The sequence below is a fragment of the Lipotes vexillifer genome, unplaced genomic scaffold, assembly GCF_000442215.2.
Source record: "Lipotes vexillifer unplaced genomic scaffold, Lipotes_vexillifer_v1.1 scaffold537, whole genome shotgun sequence".
NCBI classification, from domain to species: domain Eukaryota; kingdom Metazoa; phylum Chordata; class Mammalia; order Artiodactyla; family Lipotidae; genus Lipotes; species Lipotes vexillifer.
The window spans coordinates 479,781-505,013 of NW_006776635.1; the positions used below are offsets into that span (position 1 = coordinate 479,781).

Consider the following 25,233-nt stretch of genomic DNA (forward strand, 5'->3'; position numbering starts at 1 on the left):
ACCTTTCTGCAAAGTCATCAGAATTGAAGCTTGGCCTTTTTCATCTTAAGAAGCCTGACCAGTTTCCTCTATAATACCTAGAACATGCATTCATTTATGCAGTCATTCAAAATAGTCATTGAATGTCAACAAATTTCAGTCACTGTGTTGAGCTAGATGGAGCATTTAGCCCAGACTTGGGGCATGAGGGAATGTTTATTACAGAAAGCAACAGTGAAAATGAGAGCTGAATGAATAGGTGTTAGCCAGGCAAGAGGAGGAAAAACATTCCAGAACAAGGGATTTGCATATGAAAAGTCCTAGAGGTAAGAGAGAGCACTGCATAATTTGAGAATTTCAGATGGCCGCATATGGGTTTAGCATAGAGTGCAAAGTTTGCAGTGGCTAGACAGAAGGTTGGAGGGGTAAACAGAAGCCAGATTATAAAGGTCTTCCTTGCCATGCCAGAGAGATGATAGTGACCGCAAATGAAATGGGAAATGCAGGAGTATTAGCAGGTTTTAAAAGAGATGAGCTTGATTTTTGACATCTCAAATTCAAATGCTTTTGCATTATGCAATAAGACCTAGCTAAGAAGCAATTAGAAACATAAGTCTGGAACTCATTAGAGATAGCTATCTAGGCAGAATATATAAAATTTAGAGTTTGGGGTACATAGAAGATAGCTGAAGTTCTAGTAACAGTTAAAATCACCAAGGTAGAAAATGTAGGAAAGAAAAGAGATAAGAGCCAAAATTAGAATCAAGGACCCCAATCTTACTCAGCAGAAAGGGGAAGAAGAATCCATGAAGGAGGGTTAGAAAGAGTAGCCATAGAGGTAGGAAAGCAATCTACATACTGTACTATTAAAGAACCCATGGGAAGAGAAAATTTCAAAGAAAGAGTGGCCAGAAATATCAGCTGCTACAGATAATTCATACATCATGAAGACTGATTATTGTCAGTAAATTTTGATTTAGCAACAAAGATCTTATGCATGAGTCTGGACTTATCTTTCAATAGTGAAATCAGAAGCCTGTTTGGGGGAGAAGAGATAAATTAGGAGTCTGGAATTAACATGTACACACTACTATATATAAAACAGATAAACAACAAGGACCTACTATATAGCACAGGGAACCATACTCAATATCTTGTAATAACCTATAATGGAAAAGAATATATATATACATACATATTATCAAGTATTTTTTTCTGACCACAATGCTATGAGACTAGATATCAATTACAGGGAAAGATCGGTAAAAAATACAATCACATGGAGGTTTAAAAATACACTACTTAATAATGAAGTGATCAATGAAGAAATCTGAGAGGGAGATGAGGAAGTAGAGACCAGCAGTGTAAACAATGCTTTTAGGAAGCCTATCAAACATAGGATGGAAGTTGTCCAGAAACCCCAGAGATTTTCTTAAGATAAGAAAAGCTTGACCAACCTCAACTGTCAATGGAAATAAGCCATCAAAGAAGGAGAAAATGCAGGTGCTGGAGGAAATGGGAGACAGGAGGGCCTTCTTCCTAAACCAGAGTTTAGGAAGAGAGAAGCTTTAGACAGAGAACAACACACCACTTCTTGTGGACGGAACTAAATGTCGAAGGGATGGAAAGTAATGCAGACAAGACGGTGTGCTGTTTGGCAGGAAGCTAAGGGAACACCCAATGAGGGCTTCCTTTTCCCTGAAAATAGGGCGCTAACATCTGCTGAGAGTGAGGTGGGGAATTAGAAGATTTGAGATTTGCATCCTATCATATAGAAAACTGGATCCATTTAAGAGTGAATTCTAAAATCTATCTGTAAGTAACACAAAGTGTTTTCAAATATAACAACAAATAATGAAAAAAAACCCCACGGTATTCTAAAATTCATTGTGATAATGGCATGGTTTCTCCCCAGAGAGTAACATAAACATAAAAAAAGTCAGAGGAAGAGGCTTCAGTTATTGTTTGTGGTGAATGACCACACATACCATACCAAACACTGGCCATTAGATGACACATGAAAAATAAATATGATCTTCTAGATTAATTGAATAAAGCAAAGAGCCCAGCATATGGAAAATTTACTGTAGAGCCCACAGGTGGCTATGTGGTTCCAGCTGAGCTGATCAGGAGATGGGTTCACTAGCATATATATACATGTATTTTGTTACTGACATTTTTGCTTCTTAACCTTTTAAAAAATACTATTTATAAGAAATTACCCTTCTGACCATTCCAAATGTGGTTTTATAAAATTAAGCTAAAATCCAACTCTAAATTCCTTCTATTTCTTCCTTTTTCTCAACTCCTAAAGTCAACTGTCCCATTTCCACTAAATTCCACATTTCTTATTTGCCATGTTTCTTAGTTTTGCCATTTAAAAAATTTTTTCCAAAAGTTGAAATAAATTCTTATAGGTCAGAATGTTATTTTACCTTTTCCCTCATTTGATTCCTCCTGGTGCCTTTCTCAGTACCTGGCTTGTAGCTCTTCCTAAGTCCTTATTGCGTGAATAATTGCTAAATATATTGTTAAATAAAATTCCACTTTGTGAGAATTTTAATTTCAAAACTGTTTACACAATATTCTGAAACTGTTCTCATTTTCTTATGGAAGTGTCTTAAAGCATATTACCCAAATGCCTCTTACTATGCAAACATAAAAAGAAAATATTGACTTGAGATCCCTGGTTTTAGGTTGGGTCCTCTCTATCTATAAAGAATGATCAACATTTGGCAAGAATTAGGTGAATAACATTCTTAATGTGGTAACTAGGCTGACTTTTTTTTTTTTTTTGCTATTTCTGCCTCTTAAAATATTTATGTTTTCCACCTTGGTTTGGTTTCAAAAAGCCCACCGATGGGTATGCACCAAGGCCCCAGGATTTTTAGCACTTTTTTTTAACACCTTGTAGAGAAGAAATGTAAATAGCCAGATGATACAATAAATTTTAGAAATTTGTGAAGTCTATTCCCTAGATTAGAGTAAGAGAAAAACTAATGCAGAGATTGATGTAGTGAAAAGAGAACAGAAACTCTTGACAGTATAGCTACAACAGCCCAGTATTCGTTAGAAACTCTTACAGTATAGCTACAACAGCCCAGTATTCGTTTCTCAAATCACAGAGCGTCTTTAAAAGTATGTGTCAATATGTTTAAGAACTGAGTTCTCTCTCAGTGATATGTGTGTGCACATGCGCATGTGTGTTCACAGGAGCACACAAACGCGTAGGTGGGGAGCTGTATGATAAATTACATTCTTTCATTAATTTAAAAACAAACATCCCTCTTCCTTTACAGAATTGTCAACATCACACTGCTGGTGACTTCTGTGAACGATGTGTTCTTGGGTATTATGGCATTGTCAAGGGATTGCCAGATGACTGTCAGCAATGTGCTTGTCCTCTGATTTCTTCCAGCAACAAGTAAGATTGTGAAATATTACCATGTTTCCCAATCAGTAACACCATCTGTGTAGCACATGGGCTTTCTATGATTTGGCTATTCTTTTCATGTAGACAAAAATCTCAATTTAAGATAGAGTTTTTAAACAATATAAAAACATGACAAAAGTGAGCACATAATACTCTATGGTTCATTTTTCTTTTAAAACTCTGTCCCAAGTAAATAATGCTTATTAATTAAAATGTAAATACCAACATTAACATATTTATGAAATAAATAATATATGTACAAATGTACATAATTTTATAAACTTTTAGAAAGGTCTAGTGTTTGCATACAGTTCTGCCATAAATTCAGCTATGAAGGATTGTTTGATGCATATTATATAAATTTTGTAGCTGTTTCCATTCATTTTATATGTTTAATTCATGATTGGTAAAGAATTATCAAGGAAATAATTGAAAAATAATGTTGTTAAAGCAGGGTGACTTATTGTTATACTCCAGAGTAAGTCAGTATCTCCCAGAATCACAACCCCCTTTCTGTTAAGATAGTCTGAGCTTGGTACCATGGAAACACAGCCATAAGGGGAAACAAACGCTGGCATATTTTATTTTAGTGCTGTCAGAACATTCTGCACTGTTTATGTATTGATGAAAACCCCTAGGTGTTTTCACTTACCTTTTTGCTAAGGCTATCTATACTTTCTGCTAAGTGATTTATAGACATCAATCTCTACATTGTAGGGCATTTATTTCTCTAAGAATTTGCTTTTGAAAAGAATGTAGGGCACTTTGTTCAGAATTAAAATCCTGGACACCTTATCTTGAGTGTATAAGAAGCACAAAGCAACTCAGATGAAGAACTATTTTCACCTATACTCACTAAGTTTCTTTTTCCATCTCTGGCTTTGTTTACATTTTGCAAACATTTTCACATAATTGTCTCCCTTTCCTTTGTAAGCACCTCTTTTTGGTTGAACAGAGTCACAAGTTTTGCATAGGGTCTCAAATGTAAATTTTTAGGTAAGTGGTGTATTGATGAGGATAAAATACATGATCTTATTGTTCATCCAAGCACCAAGTGGTAGGTATATGAAAAATATCATTTTCCTTTCCCTAATCTACCTCTGATGACCAGATTTTGAACAAGAGAATGCTGTTTATTGTTTATTAAAATATAAATGATCTGGATTAGAAAAATTCAATAATTAATTTATAATTTCCTGTTGGGCGGACTATAGCAAAAGCTCCAGGAGATATAAAAAAGAAGCATAGCATCTCTTGGAGAGGCTCACAGTAAAATGGGTGTCTTCAGAGAGGTCAACTGAGATATAAAGAGAATTCAAAGGCACAAAGTACCACAGTTGACTGTGGAAACTTAAAGGACATATTTAAAGAAGTAGGAGTATTTATAATAAATTTTTAATGTATTTAAATTATTAAATTTACAGTGGATTGAAGGGTTTTTACTGGTGGAGATAGTAGAAAATGTAAGGAGCAAAAGCTTAGCAACAGAAAACACAAATCATGTTTAAGAACTGTTAAGAGTTTGGAGCATGGGTTCAAATAGAATTTCATAATTACAGAAGAAAATGAATGAGAGAATGGAGGCCATAGTGTAGAAATCCATGAATACCAGTCTAAGAAATTGCTATTTAATTTTCTATGAAATGAGGAAACACTACACATTTTTATTAAAAAAAAAAGATTAATGTGATGAGAGCTATACTTTAGGAAGACTATTATGATGGAATTGAGTGTAATGAATTGAAACAGGAAAATAAGAAAAGCAAAGAGACTGATTAAAAAGCTATTGCACGGGGCTTCCCTGGTGGCGCAGTGGTTGAGAGTCCGCCTGCCGATGCAGGGGATACGGGTTCGTGCCCCGGTCTGGGAAGATCCCACATGCCGTGGAGCGGCTGGGCCCGTGAGCCATGGCCGCTGAGCCTGCTCGTCCGGAGCCTGTGCTCCACAATGGGAGAGGCCACAACAGTGAGAGGCCCACATACCGCAAAAAAAAAAAAAAAAAAAAAAAAAGCTATTGCACTAGCTTAGGCAAAAGACAATTAGAACCTGAAAGTAGGTAATAGAAACAAGAATAGAGACAAGGAGATGGATGTGACAAAATTGTTGAATGCAGCTCTACAGGGTTGTTAACTAATTAGATACGACAGGTTTAGGCGAAGCAGGATTTGAAGCCAGGGATTTGTAGCCAGGTTGACCCCCCAACATGGTGGGGTCATTAACTGAAATAGAAACCAGGAGAGAGCTGCTACAGAAGAAAGACAATTTATGTTTCAAATAAGTTAAATTGATGTGAAAGGTCTATCTGAATGGAAATATGCAGATAGCCACAAGAAATCAAAACCTGAAAATTGGGAGGGCAGATGAAGGAAGTGATATGTTAATAAATGAATTATAGATAAGATTCCCCAGGGTCATGTTACTCAAGGGGAGCACATGGAAAGAAGGAAAGACAAGACAATGTACATTAGAGAAGTCAGAAGAGAAAGAAGAGCCAGGACAAGAGCTGTGAGGGAGGCAATGGAACCGAGGCCACACTGCCACTGACACAGTGAGAGAAAAGAGCAGCAGAGAATGAGCATTGAATGCTGCTCTCCCAAGGGAGACTAAGAACATACAGTGGCAATTAACTGTGCAGGTCCCTGATGGATTTTGGCAATCAATAGTGGAAGCAATTAGGTCACATGGGTGTGAGTGTACAGCTCTAAGAAATGTGAAGAAGGGAAAGAAATAGTACTACCTTGATTGATTAGCAGGATCAACAAAAAAGTGTTTTCATATTTGTTTCACTTTTGTTTTATATGATTTATGTAATTTAAGTATATTTTTATACAAAGGACACTGTAAGAATCAAGTATGAAATCAAAGTGGCTAGTTCAGTGGCTTTCAAACTTTATTGATTGCAACCACTGTAAGAAAACCTATTTTTAATCATAAGCTAGAACACAAAAAATGTGTGTGTGGATATCTAGCTAGCTAGCTAGCTAACTAGCTAGCTAGCTATACATATATAATATATACTGTAACTTTTATTCAATTTTATTTTCTTGTTTTATTAGAAGAAACTTTAGTCAAAACCCACTAAAGTGATTTCATGACCCCCTAAGGTCATCACATAAAGTTTGGAACATTCATTAACAGAGTAAAGGCCTATGTATGATGAGAAGAGAAGCACTTCTCCCTGAGATAAGAAAAAAAAGATTCTGAAACATAGATGGAGGAGGCTGAGATAGCCCTCTTCATAGATGGAGGATGGTGAGTAAGTGATTACTAACTCACCCACATATTAGTTCAAGTCTCCAATATCTCTTACCAAAACAAATACAATAAACTTTTAACCATTGTGACAGTACAGCATTGCTGACATACCCTCAAGGGTTTTCCACTGCCTACCAAGGAAAGCTCAGATATTTTAGCAGAGTATTAGAAACTCTCTGCAATCCGACCCCTCTTTCCAGGCTCAATGCCCTCTCCTGCCTTCTACAATGAGGCCAAGTTTGAGTTTCTCGGAGCTTTTCTTCTCCAAATGTGTTCAGCAGTTTTTGCCAGACAAAGAAAAAGCTGCATGGTTACACATATGGGTGTAATCTAAAAACGAACAAACTCATGGAAACAGTGTACAACAGTAGTTGCCAGGGAGCAGGGAACGGGAGAAATTAGGAGAGGGTGGTAAAAGGGTGCAAACTTTCAGTTATAAAATGAATAAGGTCTAAGGATCTAATATATAACATAGTGACCACAGTTGATAATACATTGTTGTATAATGGATACTTACTAGGAGAGTAGAACTTGTGAATTCTCACACAAAGAAAGGTAAATATATGAAGTGATAGATATGTTAATTATCTAGATGGTGGGAATGCTTTCACACCATACACGTATATCAAATCATCACGTGTACACTTTAAATATATTACAATTTTTTTTTGCCAGTTATACTTTAATAAAGCTGAAAAAACACAAATAGATATATAATGTAATATCAGATAGTGAAAGTGCCACCAGGAAAAAATAGAGCAGCCTCAGTGAATTTGGAGTGAATGGAGTACCCTTTTAGTTAGGGTGCTTGATGAAGATCTTCACAAACAAACAGGTGAGGCTTGTTCAGAGCCTTGAATGAAGTAATGGAGAGAGTCACCTGACTACCTGGAGGAAGAGCCGACCAGCCAGAGGAAAAAGTAAGTGCACTGGCCTGGAGACAGGCCACGCATAGTAGACAGCAAGGATCCAGGGCAGCTGGAGCAGAGCGAATGGGAACAGGGGAAGGATGACAGGAGGTGGAGTCAGGGAAGCTCCAGTGAGTAACTAAATGTCCTGAAGGCTAAAAATCTGCCAATGGCAAGAAGTGGCTTAGAACAGGATTATGCAATGAATTAATTATGGTAACACCAGCAGCATTTGCAGATAGAATACCTGTGGAATGTGAGAGAAAGGAGACAAAGGTGACTCTGTGGTTTATGGCAGAGCAAATGGAAGCAAAGTAAGCAAAGTATGGCCATTGACAGAGACAGGGAAAATGAAAGAATGGTTAGCGGTATTTTTTGGAGAACGGGAGCTCAGTTTTAGATCTGTTAGGATAGATGCAATATTTAGAGCCTTTTAATACTGAATGAGATCATTTAGGGGAGAAAGGACAGAACAGGATAGGAGAAACCTAAAGACTGAACTGTGAAGCATATTAAGAGGTCAAGGACATGATGTAGATCCAGCAAAGGAGACTGAAAAGGAACAATCAGTGAACTGGGATAAGGGGGTGGGATCCCAGAAGCAAATTCATTTCAGTAGACTCCACAGGGGATGACGCAGAGCAGCAGACTCTAAATCTCAGAAATTCTGTTGAAGCCACCTTGGAATTAACAAATCTAAGGGAATGTAAAAGATGGCCTACAAGAGGAAAAACAGTCGGATTTCTGAGTGGTCCTGCAGATAGTATAAAAATTGAGAGGAGATGAGGGATTTGGGAGCATAAAGAATAAACTCTAACCTCAAGTAAGGTATAATTCCCACTTCCTCTTTCATAAGTCCTTATATATGATGTAAGGAAAAAGTTCAGTCCACCATGATGTCATAATTCAAAAAAATTTATATCTACTATCCAAGGAGAATTATAACATTCCTGCATCGTAATTGAGACAGATATGTTACTATAAAGGAATATAATTTAATTATGTTGGCTCTGTAGAATTTCCCTTGAATGTCTAAAAATCTGTTTCCAAGTGCCTATATATGTATATTAGTTTGTGTGTGCATGTGTGTGTGTGCGCGCGCAGATGAACTCAGCGTCAAGCTGAGTTAAAAGAGCTAGAAGCTTGCAAGAATGTGTCAATTATGTATTTGTGGGTCTATTTTTGTGAAGGCAAAAAAAATAATTTGTTGAATAATGATGTTGTGAGTAGTTGATCAATTTGTTCACACATTTTGCAAAGGTTAGAGTTTATTACTCATTCATGTACTATTGATTTAACGCATTAGACAGAAAATTGAAGTAGTGTCCTAATGGCACCTGACCAATAGGAGTTGCAGCTCTGGTCTATATACTTTATTGCTTTTTCAGCATCAGCTGCTTTTGCAGACCAACAAAAAGGAAAATGGTGTTTGCAGCATTACCATTTTGCAACAAATATATGTGTCTTTTCTTCCTAAATTTCCAGTGTACCATGCATTTTGTCCAGTGGGAATGAAGCACTACTTGTATTTGAGAGAAGTTTGTAACAATACAAAACTACGTTTTAGCATAGTTTAGTTTTCAAGTCTTGTCTAGTATTTCTTTTGTGGTGTAAGGTGATCAAGAATCCTGGAGAAAGGCTGACTGGCTGTGGTCTGTCAGTCTTGTAGTGAAAACAGGGCATGTTATATGAGACCTACTTACTAGGAGAGATTATAAAATTGTCAGAAAAGCTTATTCATTTTCATGCAGAAAGATTTCCATTCTTCTTTCCTCACACTAGATCACATTATTTTGTGTTTAAAGTAAAATGTAGCTTGAAATCTGTATATAAATTAGAAAAGGCACTCTTTTATTTTAAGTGAAGCATCTATTCACACATCATGCATTGAAATGCCAGTGGCAATTTGGGCTTTTTAGAAAAAAAAATTAATAGCTTTTATGTCCCCATTTTTTTAACCTGAAAGATATTCAATAATACTTATTCTGCTATCTGACAAATACGCAGGAATTCTCATCATGTATTTCTTTTGATTCATGAAAAATAGTACACTTTCTCTGGGTGTTTAATATTTTCCTGGTTGTCACATAATTATTAAAATTTCAAAGTTTTAACATGGTCGGTGAGATGCGTTGTTAATTCATCAAAAAACAACCACCTTTATTTGCTGACTATTATTAGTAGTACCTAGTTGTGATAGCCTACCCTTGAATAGAAACTTATAAATATGCCATTTCTAACCATCAAAAAATAGTTCCAATCATCTAGTTAATAGATAGAATTGCTTAAATTTATAAAATAAATAAGTCAAAAGATTTTTTGCAATCTTTCTTTTCTGATTCAGTTTCAGCCCTTCTTGTGTCACGGAAGGCCTGGATGATTACCGCTGCACAGCTTGCCCACGAGAATACGAAGGCCAGTACTGCGAACGGTAGGAACAGTCATGATACATTTAGAGCAATGATGCATAGAGATCATATAAAAAAAGATCATAGTAGAAAAGTATTCATTATTTTTATGTCATTATTTTCATATTCTCTAGTAGCTTATATGCTTTCAAAAGTATTTTTATATCTTTAGACTTTATCCAAAGAAAGTTGTTTGCTTCCATCTATTTAGACTTTTTCTAAGATTCCAAATTATTTCACAATTATCTAATTTATATTTTAGCATATATATATGTATATACTCCAACATAGATTAGAGAGGGAGAGAGAGACAGAGGGAGGGAGCATTTTACAAGAACAAATAAATAATTTCCAAAAGCTTATCTGTAGTTAACAGTAATAAAAAGCTGGCCACACATAATTCTCATTTTAATTCACTGGAAATTGTTGGCTAGCGCTAACTGCATGCACATCACTGTTCTGAGCACTCTGGCACTACATCAGCAAGTATACACGTAATTCAGAATATAAATGGTATCAGGAATTCTTAATTAAAACCACCAAATGTTAAAGTGTTATTTGGTTCTCCTTTTCAACACACAAACAATAGTATTTAAATGCCTCCTCTCACCATATTTTTTACAAATTCTGATAATGCATGTATATAGTTATTAAATTGAATGCTAACATGTAATACAAATGGTAAGTTAAGAAACAGAATTCCAGACTGACTGTCTAGGAAGGTTGTAATTTATATTTTTCTGGATGCATGTTTTCTATAAGATCAGTATCTTGGATACTCAAGCTTATCACCACTATTTTTAGTAGGTTTTTATTCTTTCTAAGGTAATGGAGAGCAACTGATATTAACTATTAACATTAAACACACATGATAATTTTAGTGTAATTGCTAACAGTATAAAGTTCTATAAAGACCCATGGACATAGCTGAGCTCCACAAACTGCTGGGTGTCATTTTTCTCCTTTATAACATCAGAATAGCTGATACTCTACCTACTTTCCACTGACATTATGAAGATCAGGTAAATAGAGGATACCCTGCCCGAGTACCTACATAGAGGTCTCCTCTCCCATAGGAGAGGCAGAAAAGCCTGAGAATTTACCCCCCACGCCTTCCTCCAGTGGCCCAGATCTAATGACTCACTAGTGTGGGAGTACAAAAGTCCAGCTCCTTTGCCCGAAAGCTGAACAAATCTTGAGATGCTATTTATGCTCCAGAGCTTTCCATGGACTTAGGCTAAGACTGGGACCTCACCTGGAATCACACCATTGCCTGGATTCTTTCTTTTCCATTTCCTGCTTCACCCACTCCTTTGCTGGATTCTTCTAGGAGCACTTCCTTAAATTACGAATCTCTTTGCAAATATAAACCAATATTAATTTTATCATCATCAATTTAAGAATCGTCTTTTAATATGACCAGCAATGGTTGTGTTAATAATGCAAATAAATAGGTAACTAAATAATTAAACACGTTTTATAAATTCCAATTCTGTTTCTATAAGTTTGCAAAATATATTTCTAAATAATTCTGTATGTGGTAACTTTAAACACAATATCCACTACTTGCATATATATATATATATATATATATATATATATATATATATAACAGTACATTCACAATTTCCATGCCTACATTCACACCATGCCAACAGAGATTTGTAACAATTAGGTAACTAAAAGCAGTACGAAATCCAAAAACATTTCCATTTGTTGTGGAGATATATACATCATTTGAATATGTATATTTTAATGTCAGCCAGCGTGCTTTAGTGTTCATGCTTAAGCTAATATTCATTTCATGCCCTTGTAAACACCAGTAGGATGATGACTAAAACATCCCTGAATGCCAAGGGGATTATCTGCCATAATTTATGAAAAAATGTTTGATACTATAGCTACATTTGTAAATTGGAGTTTCCACTATCTATAAAAGCGTGTATATAGAAAAGACTGGAAGGGTACACTGAAATGACAATTATTGTCATAAGGCACAGTGATTATAGAAAAATTACCTTTTTAACATCCATAAATGTATAATCAGTAAGAGGTGACAGTTTATATAGCATAGAGATGAGCCGGGTCATACACTATCAAATGGGAATGGCTTGAATTGTTTTTGCAGTTCTCAAATGTTGTTACAGCTCCACATTCATCATCTCTAACACATAAATGATCAGGTTATATTTCCCTGAAAAATTGCTTTTACTCAGCTAAATTAATCCAAAGGTCTTGCTTAAATTTTTATTGTAACCTTCCAAATAAACTTGTTTCACTTCTGAGAGCTTCTTAAATCATTTAAATCACCTTATGACCTGCCCAAACTCATCAGCTCAGGTCTAAAACTGCTTAAATGTCTTGAGTGTCACTGTATTGTAGAAACCCCTACCCATGCTTTGTCTTCATTACTCTTGTAACTAAAACTCTTTGAACATTTAATCATTCTGAACCTGCTTAGAATTGAATTCTTTCACCTGAAAATGTTAAGAAACAATTTAAGTGGGCTTATTTAAATGATACTTTTATTGAGCATTTGTAATAGTACACTGGAAATAAAATATTAAAACCATAAATGTATAAAAACCTAACGTTACAGATAATTTTCTTCTTGCTTTGCTTTTTCTAACCAGCATGGGATGAACTAACTTTCACAATCAGCCTGCGAATTTCTACAATCCCAGGCCACTAAAGATAGTCCAGGATTATCTGGCTAGTGTTTACAACTTTTGCCTTCAATTTCCTATTGTCTCTCAGCTTCCTCCCATATTTTCCTCTTGAACAAAAATTCTTACTGTTGATTATATTTAGGCTGACTATGTGTATAATTTATTTTCCAATCCAGGATACTCTAGGTAAAGACAGAATATGTTTTTAATACTTAAGCCAGGACAACAGGCAAACTGGGACCATTCTGGGTAAACCAGAGCATATGGTTTTGCCAGCATCTTGTAAAGTTATCAGACTTCCAGTAACATAACCGACAGTGGTATATACTTAGATGAATGGTTGCACAGACGGGTAGAAGAGAGTGGATGGCAATTTGGCTTCATCCAGTTGGATTTCCTTTCTAATTTCTCAAGTCGGTGTTACATATTTTATTGGCATAACATTACCCCACTTCCAGAGATACACAATGAAAAATCCATCTTGAGGAAGGTGTGGTAGAAAGGAAAGACCAGTTGAGTTAAATAGAAAATGTAGTAGTTTATCGCCACTTGCTTCTTTTTGCTCAGTGGTAAAATTAATGGGTTGAATTCCTTGGTCATTTTGATCTCTAAAATGCGTGCATCTAGGAAAGCCCAGGAGTAAATAGAAAATTTTATTCATTTCTAATTTAAAAATGAAAGCTTCAAAAGAAAGTTTATGATCTAGAGCAGTAGAGGGCAGAGTATGGACCGCAAAATTTGGCCCATTGCCTAATCCTGTATGGCACTCAAGCTGGGAATGGCGGTTATGGGCAAACTTTGATGACAGAGAGCACTAAATTTGAGCCCTAGTTAAGTAAATTTGAGCCCTAGTTAAGTAAATTTGATACCTCAACAAGAATCCCATTCTTCTCATTATTAGTTTGGTTTTCCATTAGTAGATTATTATTATAAAACAATTTATATTCTATCATTATGTTTTGAATTCCATCAACAAACAGTGTTTGAAAATTTCTTTCACTGCACGAGTTTGATTTTGCCTCTTGACCTGCAAAGCCTAAAATATTTACTGTCTGGTTCTTTACAGGAAAAGTTTGCTAACCCCTGATCTATTGACTTCTGGTATCAGTTTTGTTTCATTCAAACAATACACACACACACATCAATTTCAAGACATGACTTACTATTAATCTCCTTTGCCCTGTCACTGTTTAAATTCAGGTGTGCCCCTGGCTATACCGGCAGCCCAAGCAGCCCCGGAGGCTCCTGCCAAGAATGTGAGTGTGACCCCCATGGCTCACTGCCTGTCCCCTGTGACCCTGTCACAGGGATCTGCACGTGCCGACCCGGAGCCACGGGGCAGAAGTGTGACGGCTGCAAACACTGGCATGCGCGCGAGGGCATGGAGTGTGTTTGTACGTATACTAACTTAGCTATTAGTTCTGGGGGACTTGGTTCCATTTCTATCTCATTTCCAATGGGAAAGAGGGACTTTTTTTTTCTTATTCTGCAATAGCCAGTGTTACTCTTCATTCTCTCTGACACTATCTATCCACCTTCTTCTGTTTGCCTGCTGTTTTTGTCTCCATCCTGCTAAGCCAAGAACAGCTGAGAAAATCCTCATCATGCTTTAGTCAGTTCATTGAAGACCTACAGCAAAACTCCCGGAGGCAGATTTTATTTTATTTTGCCCATCTCAGAGTTTGCAGTTTTACCTAAAGCTGACATTGCCTTTGTGACAGATTAAAGGTCTGGGTTTATTAAATTTTTTTAGAATCCTCCTGAATTTGTAATCAGCTGGACAGACACTGTAAGGCTTGAATTACAACTGACTTTTCTTTTCCGAGTTTTTACAGAAATCCATGGGCATCCTGCTTCGTAACTTTCTCTTGCCCTACAGAACCTGGAAGCAGTGACAATGAACTCAAGTGTTTTTACTCATATGTTTTGTTTTGTTTTAATAACTGCTTCTGGATTCAGTAATGCCATACTGAACGCACATCGAATATCAGTAGTTAAATAGAATTCTTGGATCTTATATAAATTCTAATCTAAAACAGTTATTTATAAATTTAGAGAGGCCAGTTATATTATGGTGTTCTTTTCCTTGAGGGAATTTACATTAGTGGTCTTAATTCTTTCTAACAAATAGAAATGGAAATTATTTAAGTATCTTTTATTTCAATATTTATTTATTTTAATGTATTTACACATGCCAGTATTTCTGGTTTTAACATCTTATGTGTGTCTGAAGCTTAACACTTTAACTAGAATTTTTATTTGTGCTCTAGTTTGATGAGTTACCTCAAAAGCTAAGGCTGGCTTTTTAGATATGCCAAAAGGTAAAGACTGGGTATGTTTGGGAATATAACTTTTTAAACTTTTTTTCTATGTATTTCAACAATCTTTGATGAAAGTGTATTGCATTTAAAATAAAAGTAAGTGTCAAGGTTGACGGGAGGGGAGAGTTGAAGTGTAATATGTAATATACATTTACGTTATCGTATTCAGTTATTGGTGTATACATATTCACTCTTCTCAAGTTAAATGGCATATTTTAATGGTAATTGAAATGGACTTCCAATGTAATCCAACTAGTTTTAATATTATTAAAACTAAATTATTAATATGGAAATATTTAACTAAATAATATATAGATATTCCTAACCTAAATGCTAATCTAACGGACCTTGAACTTTAAAGTAATTAATTTTCTAGAGGTGAGATCAGAAAAGTCTGATCTCTTTTTCTATGAGTTTGTTGGCTTCTTTGCTTTCTACCCTGTTCCATTAATCTATATGTGTATTTTTGTGCCAGTACCATACTGTTTTGATAACTGTAGCTTTGTAGTAGGGTCTGAAGTCAAGGAGCCTGATTCCTCCAGCTCTGCTCTTCTTTCTCAAGGTTGTTTTGGCTCTTTCATGTATTTTGTTTTTCCATACAAATTTTAGAATCATTTGTTCTAGTTCTGTGGAAAATGCCATTGTATTCTGATAGAGATTGGATCAAATCTGTAGATTGCTTTAGGTAGTATGGTCATTTAAACAATACTTACTCTTCCAATCCATAAGCACGGTATATCCTTCCATTTGTTTGTGTTGTCTTCAATTTCTTTAACAAGTGTCTTACAGTTTTACAAGTATAGGTCTTTTACCTCCTTAGTTAGATTTATACCTAGGTATTTTATTCTTTTTGATGCAATTGTAAGTGGGATTGTTTTCTTAATTTCTCTTTCTGATAGTTTGTTGTTAGTATATAAAAATACGATAGATTTCTGTATATTAATTTTGTGTCCTGCCACTTTACTGAATTCAATGATGAATTCAAATAGTTTTGGGGCAGTGCCTTTAGGGTTTTCTATATATAGCATCATGTCATCTGCAGACAGTGACAGTTTTACTTCTTCTTTTCCTTCTATCTTTCTATATCCTTAAGCTAACTTAGAGCAAGAAACCAAAGAATGGATTGACCCAGCACATTTGATCTGCAGGGCCTGTTTTGTCACGTGTGCCTATAGTAGAATTTTATAATGCTCGTGAGTGGGAGTGGATGAAAGTAGCCTGGTTCTGGCAAGAGAATATTTATATAGTAAGAGAAATGTCTTCTGAGAAAAGCTTCTTTGGAGCCTGGAGCATGTATTGTACAGTTAATTCTTCTCTCTTTGGTTCATTCTCTAGAAAACACAGTTTAATTTGGCCTACATCATAGGTATGTACACCCCCCAAAAAATGTAGGATAAATGACGTTGGCATGATCATTGCAGTATCTCAGGTGAGCTGCACATTGGTGGAAGGAGTCTCCCTGTATAGTTAGTTTATGCTCTTAATTTATTTAACAAATAATTTTAAATTGTGCTGTAGAGGACACAGAGAAAATGCAGAAAGCATGAAAGAACTTTTCTTGACCACCTACATTTCTAAAAGAAACTAATAGCTGCCACGGACAATTGCCAGAGAGCAAGCTAGGGTTTTATTGGATCCAAAATAGTGAGTTTCTTTGCAGGACACAGGCTTTTTATACATAGGCATTCCATTACTATCATAAAGAATTTACACAAATAGTGTGTGCCCTTAGTAGGAAATATTTAGATATAAGAGTCTCTTATAGTTAGCCAAATTCAACCCACCAACGTTATCAACCCCGCCAAACCAACTCAGTGCCTGGGCACACCTGACCAACGTATCTGCTTTCAATCCCAGGCATCCCCTACAGCCCCTTCCGCCACACAGGATTCATCACAGTAGTAATTCTTTAAAGGTTCACCCGTGTTGAGAGCCTTCCATTTGTCAGAAATGATGTTAAGCGCTTTATATGCTGTTCTTTTCATTCTTGCCACGTCCCCATACATTATTATGTCCACAGTGTGATTTAAAAAAAAAAAACAAAAACTGAAATCAACTATACCCCAACAAAAATTTTTACATTTTAAATAAATAAATAAATAAAACTGAATTTAGGTGATTTAAGTCACCTTTCCAAGGTTCACCCTGACTTTTCAACAGAGTTGTGATTTAAACCTAGATCTGTCTTGAAAATCTTACTTTCTTAACCTCTATGCTGACTGTTAATGCAAGGCACAAAAAGCAAACATGGTTTTCCCAATATATTCAACATTAATTATTTCAGTTCTTAATTCATTTACTTCTTCTGGGCTTAGAGCCCATCTTACCTCTATGAAGAAGAAAGATAAAATGGGCTTAAAAAAATGAAAAACTTTTAATGTGTATAATGTCAGTAGGTACATACTTTTTTTTCCCCTCTGCTGACCATTAAGACTCTTTCCTCTAAGTTTTGAAACATTATGGTAGTTATCAGGAGTTCCCTGGTGGTCTAATGGTTAGGATTCAGAACTTTCACTGCCGTGGCCCAGGTTCAATCCCTGGTCGGGGAACTGAGATCCCATGAGCCACATGGTGCGGCCAAAAAAACCAAAAAAAACGTTATGGTAGTTATGATAGATTCTTATTCATCAGAGATGGTCAAGTGGAGTCCTGTCCTCTGTGCAGATGAGAAGACACACTAACTGGGTGCTCAGATTTCCTCCAAAGCCTTTTCATTTTTTTCTTGTGGGGATAATTGGAGAGAGCTCTGCAATGCATTCTTTCTTTACAGATGTTGATGAGTTCTGAGTAGATATTTTATTGGATTTCCCAAATCAGGATTTCTTACTAAGTTAGGTTAATACAAATCCAACTTCTTCTTTCAACCCTCATTCATAATTTACACGTCATTTTATAAAGTGAGAACAACCACCTGCCTTTCTGAAATCTGAGACCCGGCAAGAAAAGCATTATTTATTTAATAGTAAAGTTTTGTATTGGGAAACGCAAAACTTGGATTTTTTCATGTCCTATTTTCTACACACTAGTAATTAACACTGAACAATTTGTACAATGTTTAAAATAGATTATGAGTGGCATAGTAAAATATATTATTCTCCTAAAGAACAGAATTTAAAATTAGTAGCTGTTGGCAGGATGTCATTCTGTAAAGAGTGCCTGAAATATCATTTTATAAATATCATATTGGTGCTTTCTATTTTTATTCAAAGCATATGAAATATTAGGTATATATCAGCTTTATTATTTATAGTCACAATTTATCTAAAATATAACTTTTAGAAGGTGCTTTGCTTGCTAATGTTGCAAAAGCAATCATAAACTGTGCTTTTTTTTACCTGTAACCTAAGGTAAGCCTAACTAAATGTGGTAATGCACTAACTCTGTAAAATGTGCACTTTCTAGACACTTGATAAAACCCAAGGTTTGAAGTTTTACCCTGACTTGATACTGACCTGCAGAGACACAGTCTAGATTGTTGTTTTTATTTTTATTTTTTTAATTTTATTGAACCCTAGTTGATTTACAGTGTCTTGTTAGTTTCAGGTATACAGCACAGTGATTCCATTTTATATATGTATATTGTTTTCAGATTTTTTTTTCCCTTATAGGTTATTACAAAATACTGATTATAGTTCCCTGTGCTATACAGTAGGTCCTTGTTAGTTATCTATTTTATAAAGATTATTGTTTTCAATAGCCAGTTGCCAACAAGTATCTATCACAATAATGCAGAGGCCCTTATGTATTATCACTAGAACCCTGCAGTACTCTTATAATCAAAGATGATTACTAATGGCAGTTATTGTCCCCTATATATGAGAGCAGGAACAAAATAGTGGAATGTGGTTGATTACTGTAAAGAAAATGGGACTTTCTATAACAAAAGATGATGAAAAACATCAGTTGACCTCCATTTGCTATGTAATGAGTGAGGCTCTGTTGGACATGTGATCACACTCCATCCTAACCTCTTTTTTCTTGTTTGTTTTTGTTTCTGTTTTTGCGGTACGCGGGTCTCTCACTGTTGTGGCCTCTCCCATTGTGGAGCACAGGCTCCGGACGCGCAGGCTTAGCGGCCATGGCTCATGGGCCCAGCCGCTCCGCGGCATGTGGGATCTTCCCGGACCGGGGCACGAACCCGTGTCCCCTGCATCAGCAGGCGGACTCTCAACCACTGCACCACCAGGGAAGCCCCATCCTAACCTTTTAAACACCATCCTCTCTCTGTCCCCATTTAATCCCCAAGTACTAGTTCCTATTCAAAGCCCAGTATGGCTGTTATAGTTTTCTACAACTCTAAACTGGGTCATGTTGTTCAAATCCAGGCATCAGGGTAGCTATAAAAGTAAATTCTGTTCACCCTCCTCACACCTTTTTCACATCTATTTTCTTAGTGAAAGATGCTTTGAGTTTCTTGTTGGCAACGTTCTCGGCCTTGGTCCAGGCTAGCAATGCTGTAGAACAGCAACTATCACTCTGATTCCAGGTAATTTTCTTATTGGCCATCAGTCTCAGTGGTTTGTATATCACATTGAGAAAGCCGTTCCATTAATAGATTAAGGACTTGTGCTGTTGAGCTGTTGTGTAGAAGAGGCTGATCACTATTTCTTTTCTTTTCAGTCAGGCTTTATTTTGAGAGTAAACTCTACTTGATGGCAATTTGCACTCTGCAGAATCCAGGGAGTTTATTAACCTTGAAGAAAAATAGATCACATCATCTTAAACTTGGAAGTCTTATAAATGAGGTAGTCTAATCATCTTCTATTCGGTGGTGTCCTTGAAACAGACCATCTCCTAATGCAAGGAAGCATATGCTATAGTGAAGGGGCTATAGAAGCTTTGAATTCTGGCTGTGGCCACATAAAAGTTGTGTGACATTCGATTAGCTAACTTTTCTAAACCGCATTTTATTATCCATAAAGTGGAAATAAAGTCCTATGTACATTAGGTGGTGTCTAAGCATAATAGATGTTCAATAAATTTTAGCTGTTCTTATCATCATGGTTATTATTTGATCAGTTTTTTCAAAAGCATGATGCTTTGTGCAGCTCCTCAGTTTTTGTTTTTGTTTCTAATTTAGGCAAGTTACAGTTTATTATTGATTCAGAAACTTCTAGTTTAATGACTCTAACTTGTGATTACCCTCGGCTTCACCAGTAATAAGATTATCTTAATGCTTATTTAATTTTAATATTTTAACATTTTTATTTTTTATTTTTTTTATTTTTTTTTTGCGGTATGCGGGCCTCTCACTGTTGTGGCCTCTCACGTTGAGGAGCACAGGCTCTGGACGCGCAGGCTCAGCGGCCATGGCTCACGCGCCCAGCCGCTCCGTGGCATGCGGGATCCTCCCGGACCGGGGCACGAACCCGTGTCCCCTGCATCGGCAGGCGGACTCTCAACCACTGCGCCACCAGGGAAGCCCCATAACATTTTTATTTCTTAAATTCGAAATTCTGAACATGGACGTAATTTTACTGAGCCAAATCTATTTAGACAAGTATATTTCCTTTCCAAATTGAAGTTAAGAACTGACTAGAAAAAAAAGAGGCAAAGTATAACAGTAAAATTTTTACACATAGATATGATTAAGACTAAATTCATAAATTTTTTTATTACATCTTTATTGGAGTATAATTGCTTTATAATGGTGTGTTACTTGTTGCTTTATAACAAAGTGAATCAGGTATACATGTACATATGTTCCCATATCTCTTCCCTCTTGCATCTCCCTCCCTCCCACCCTCCCTATCCCACCCCTCTAGGTGGTCACAAAGCACCTAGCTGATCTCCCTGTGCTATGCGGCTGCTTCCCACTAGCTATCCACTTTACGTTTGGTAATGTATATATGTCCATGCCACTCTCTCACTCTGTCCCAGCTTACCCTTCCCCCTCCCCATGTCCTCAAGTCCATTCTCTAGTAGGTCTGTGTCTTTATTCCTGTCTTACACCTACGTTCTTCATGACACTTTTTTTCTTAGATTCCATATATATGTGTGTTAGCATACGGTGTTTGTCTTTCGCTTTCTGACTTACTTCACTCTGTATGACAGACTCTAGGTCCATCCACCTCATTACAAATAACTCAATTTCGTGTCTTTTTATGGCTGAGTAATATTCCATTGTATATATGTGCCACATCTTCTTTATCCATTCATCCGATGATGGACACGTAGGTTGTTTCCATCTCCTAGCTATTGTAAATAGAGCTGCAATGAACATTTTGGTACATGACTCTTTTTGAATTATGGTTTTCTCAGGGTATATGCCCAGTAGTGGGATTGCTGGGTCATATAGTAGTTCTATTTGTAGTTTGGTTTTTTTTTTTTAACATCTTTATTGGGGTATAATTGCTTTACAATGGTGTGTTAGTTTCTGCTTTATAACAAAGTGAATCAGTTATACATATACATATGTTCCCATATCTCTTCCCTCTTGCGTCTCCCTCCCTCCCACCCTCCCTATCCCACCCCTCCAGGCGGTCACAAAGCACAGAGCCGATATCCCTGTGCCATGCAGCTGCTTTCCACTAGCTACCTACCTTACGTTTGTTAGTGTATAAAGACACAGACCTACTGGAGAATGGACTTGAGGATATGGGGAGGGGGAAGGGTGAGCTGTGACAGGGCGAGAGAGAGGCATGGACATATATTTGTAGTTTTTTAAGGAACCTCCATACTGTTCTCCATAGTGGCTGTACCAATTCACATTCCCACCATCAGTGCAAGAGTGTTCCCTTTTCTCCACACCCTCTCCAGCATTTATTGTTTCTAGATTTTTTGATGATGGCCATTCTGACTGCTGTGAGATGATATCTCATTGTAGTTTTGATTTGCATTTCTCTAATGATTAATGATGTTGAGCATTCTTTCATGTGTTTGTTGGCAATCTGTATATCTTCTTTGGAGAAATGTCTATTTAGTTCTTCTGCCCATTTTTGGATTGGGTTGTTTGTTTTTTTGTTATTGAGCTGCATGAGTTGCTTCTATGTTTCGGAGATAATCCTTTGTCAGTTGCTTCATTTGCAACTATTTTCTCCCATTCTGTCTTTGGTCGTGTTTATGGTTTCCTTTGCTGTGCAAAAGCTTTTAAGTTTCATTAGGTCCCATTTGTTTATTTTCGTTTTTATTTCCATTTCTCTAGGAGGTGGGTCAAAAAGGATCTTGCTGTGATTTATGTCATAGAGTGTTCTGCCTATGTTTTCCTCTAACAGTTTTATAGTTTCTGGCCTTACATTTAGGTCTTTAATACATTTTGAGCTTATTTTTGTGTGTGGTGTTAGGGAGTGTTCTAATCTCATACTCTTACATGTACCTGTCCAGTTTTCCCAGCACCACTTATTGAAGAGGCTCTCCTTTCTCCACTGTACATTCCTGCCTCCTTTATCAAAGACAAGGTGACCATATGTGCATGGGTTTATCTCTGGGCTTTCTATCCTGTTCCATTGATCTATCTTTCTGTTTTTGTGCCAGGACCATACTGTCTTGATTACTGTAGCTTTGTAGTGTAGTCTAAAGTCAGGGAGCCTGATTCCTCCAGCTCCGTTTTTCTTTCTCAAGATTGCTTTGGCTATTCGGGGTCTTTTGTGTTTCCATACAAATTGTGAAATTTTTTGTTCTAGTTCTGTGAAAAATGCTAGTGGTAGTTTGATAGGCATTGCATTGAATCTGTAGATTGCTTTGGGTAGTAGAGTCATTTTCACAATGTTGATTCTTCCAATCCAAGAACATGGTATATCTCTCCATCTATTTGTATCATCTTTAATTTCTTTCATCAGTGTCTTATAATTTTCTGCATACAGGTTTTTTATGTCCTTAGGTAGGTTTATTCCTAGATATTTTATTCTTTTTGTTGCAGTGGTAAATGGGAGTGTTTTCTTAATTTCACTTTCAGATTTTTCATCCTTAGTGTATAGGAATGCCAGAGATTTCTGTGCATTAATTATGTATCCTGCTACTTTACCAAGTTCATTGATTAGCTCTAGTAGTTTTCTGGTAGCATCTGCGAACAGTGACAGCTTTACTTCTTCTTTTCTGATTCAGATTCCTTTTATTTCCTTTTCTTCTCTGATTGCTGTGGCTAAAACTTCCAAAACTATGTTGAATAAGAGTGGTGAGAGTGGACAACCTTGTCTTTTTCCTGATCTTAGTGGAAATGCTTTCAGTTTTTCACCATTGAGGACGATGTTGGCTGTGGGTTTGTCATATATGGCCTTTATTATGTTGAGGAAAGTTCCCTCTTTGCCTACTTTCGGCAGAGTTTTTATCATAAATTGGTTTTGAATTTTGTCGAAAGCTTTCTCTGCATCTTTTGAGATGATCATATGGTTTTTCTCCTTCAATTTGTTAATATGGTGTATCACATTGATTGATTTCCTTATACTGAAGAATCCTTGCATTCCTGAAATAAACCCCACTTGATCATGGTGTATGATCCTTTTAACGTGCTGTTAGATTCTGTTTGCTAGTATTTTGTTGAGGATTTTTGCATCTATGTTCATCAGTAATATTGGCCTGTAGTTTTCTTTCTTTGTGACATCCTTGTCTGGTTTTGGTATCAGGGTGATGGTGGCCTCGTAGAATGAGTTTGGGAGTGTTCCTCCCTCTGCTATACTCTGGAAGAGTTTCGGAAGGATAGGTGTTGGCTCTTCTCTAAATGTTTGATAGAATTCGCCTGTGAAGCCGTCTGGTCTTGGGGTTTTGTTTGTTGGAAGATTTTTAATCACAGTTTCAATTTCAGTGCTTATGATTGGTTTGTTCATATTTTCTATTCCTTCCTGATTCAGTCTTGGCAGGTTGTGCATTTCTAAGAATTTGTCCCTTTCTTCCAGGTTGTCCATTTTATTGCCATAGAGTTGCTTGTAGTAATCTCTCATGATCCTTTGCATTTCTGCAGTGTCAGTTGTTACTTCTCCTTTTTCATTTCTGATTCTATTGATTTGAGTCTTCTCCCTTTTTTTCTTGATGAGTCTGGCTAATGGTTTGTCAATTTTGTTTATCTTCTCAAAGAACCAGCTTTTAGTTTTATTGATCTTTACTATCGTTTCCTTCATTTCTTTTTCATTTATTTCTGATCTGATCTTTATTATTTCTTTCCTTCTGCTAATTTTGGGGTTTTTTTGTTCTTCTTGCTCTAATTGCTTTAGGTGCAAGGTTAGGTTGTTTATTCGAGATATTTCCTGTTTCTTAAGGTAGGATTGTATTGCTATAAACTTCCCTCTTAGGACTGCTTTTGCTGCATCCCATAGGTTTTGGGTTGTCGTGTCTCCATTGTCATTTGTTTCTCGGTATTTTTTGATTTCCTCTTTGATTTCTTCAGTGATCACTTCGTTAATAAGTAGTTTATTGTTTAGCCTCCATGTGTTTTTACTTTTTACAGATATTTTCCTGTAATTGATATCTAGTCTCATAGCATTGTGGTCGGAAAAGATACTTGATACAATTTCAATTTTCTTAAATTTACCAAGGCTTGATTTGTGACCCAAGATATGATCTATCCTGGATAATGTTCTTTGAGCACTTGAAAAAATGTGTATTCTGTTGTGTTTGGATGGAATGTCCTATAAATATCAATTAAGTCCGTCTTGTTTAATGTATCATTTAAAGCTTGTGTTTCCTTATTTATTTTCATTTTGCATGAGCTGTCCATTGGTGAAAGTGGGGTGTTAAAGTCCCCTACTATGAATGTGTTACTGTCGATTTCCCCTTTTATGGCTGTTAGTATTTGCCTTATGTATTGAGCTGCTCCTGTGTTGGGTGCATAAATATTTACAATTGTTATATCTTCTTCTTGGATCGATCCCTTGATCATTATGTATTGTCCTTCTTTGTCTCTTGTAATAGTCTTTATTTTAAAGTCTATTTTGTCTGATATGAGAATTGCTACTCCAGCTTTCTTTTGATTTCCATTTGCATGGAATATCTTTTTCCATTCCCTCACTTTCAGTCTGTTATGTGTCCCTAGGTCTGAAGTGGGTCTCTTGTAGACAGCATGTATATGGGTCTTGTTTTTGTATCCATTCAGCCAGTCTTTGTCTTTTGGTGGGAGCACTTAATCCATTTACATTTAAGGTAATTATCAATATGTATGTTCCTATTCCCATTTTCTTAATTGTTTTGGGTTTGTTATTGTAGGTCTTTTCCTTCTCTTGTGTTTCCTGCCTAGAGAAGTTCCTTTAGCATTTGTTGAAAAGCTGGTTTGGTGGTGCTGAACTCTCTCAGCTTTTGCTTGTCTGTAAAGGTTTTAATTTCTCCATCAAA

At 36.3% G+C, this 25,233-nt stretch overlaps 1 protein-coding gene and 1 non-coding gene across 3 annotated transcripts in view; both read left to right on the forward strand.

Moving 5' to 3' along the window:
* Positions 1-25,233, forward strand: part of LAMA2 (laminin subunit alpha 2) — a 628,216-nt gene that overhangs the window by 456,233 nt on the left and 146,750 nt on the right. For both annotated transcript variants that reach the window (XM_007450523.1, XM_007450524.1), the window contains exons 30-32: positions 3,279-3,403; positions 9,920-10,006; positions 13,853-14,046. In XM_007450523.1, the coding sequence (XP_007450585.1) occupies positions 3,279-3,403; positions 9,920-10,006; positions 13,853-14,046 (406 nt within the window). The remainder of the gene's footprint in view (positions 1-3,278; positions 3,404-9,919; positions 10,007-13,852; positions 14,047-25,233) is intronic.
* Positions 17,451-17,522, forward strand: TRNAE-UUC (transfer RNA glutamic acid (anticodon UUC)). Its single transcript has one exon. It is a non-coding gene; the product is annotated as a tRNA-Glu (tRNA).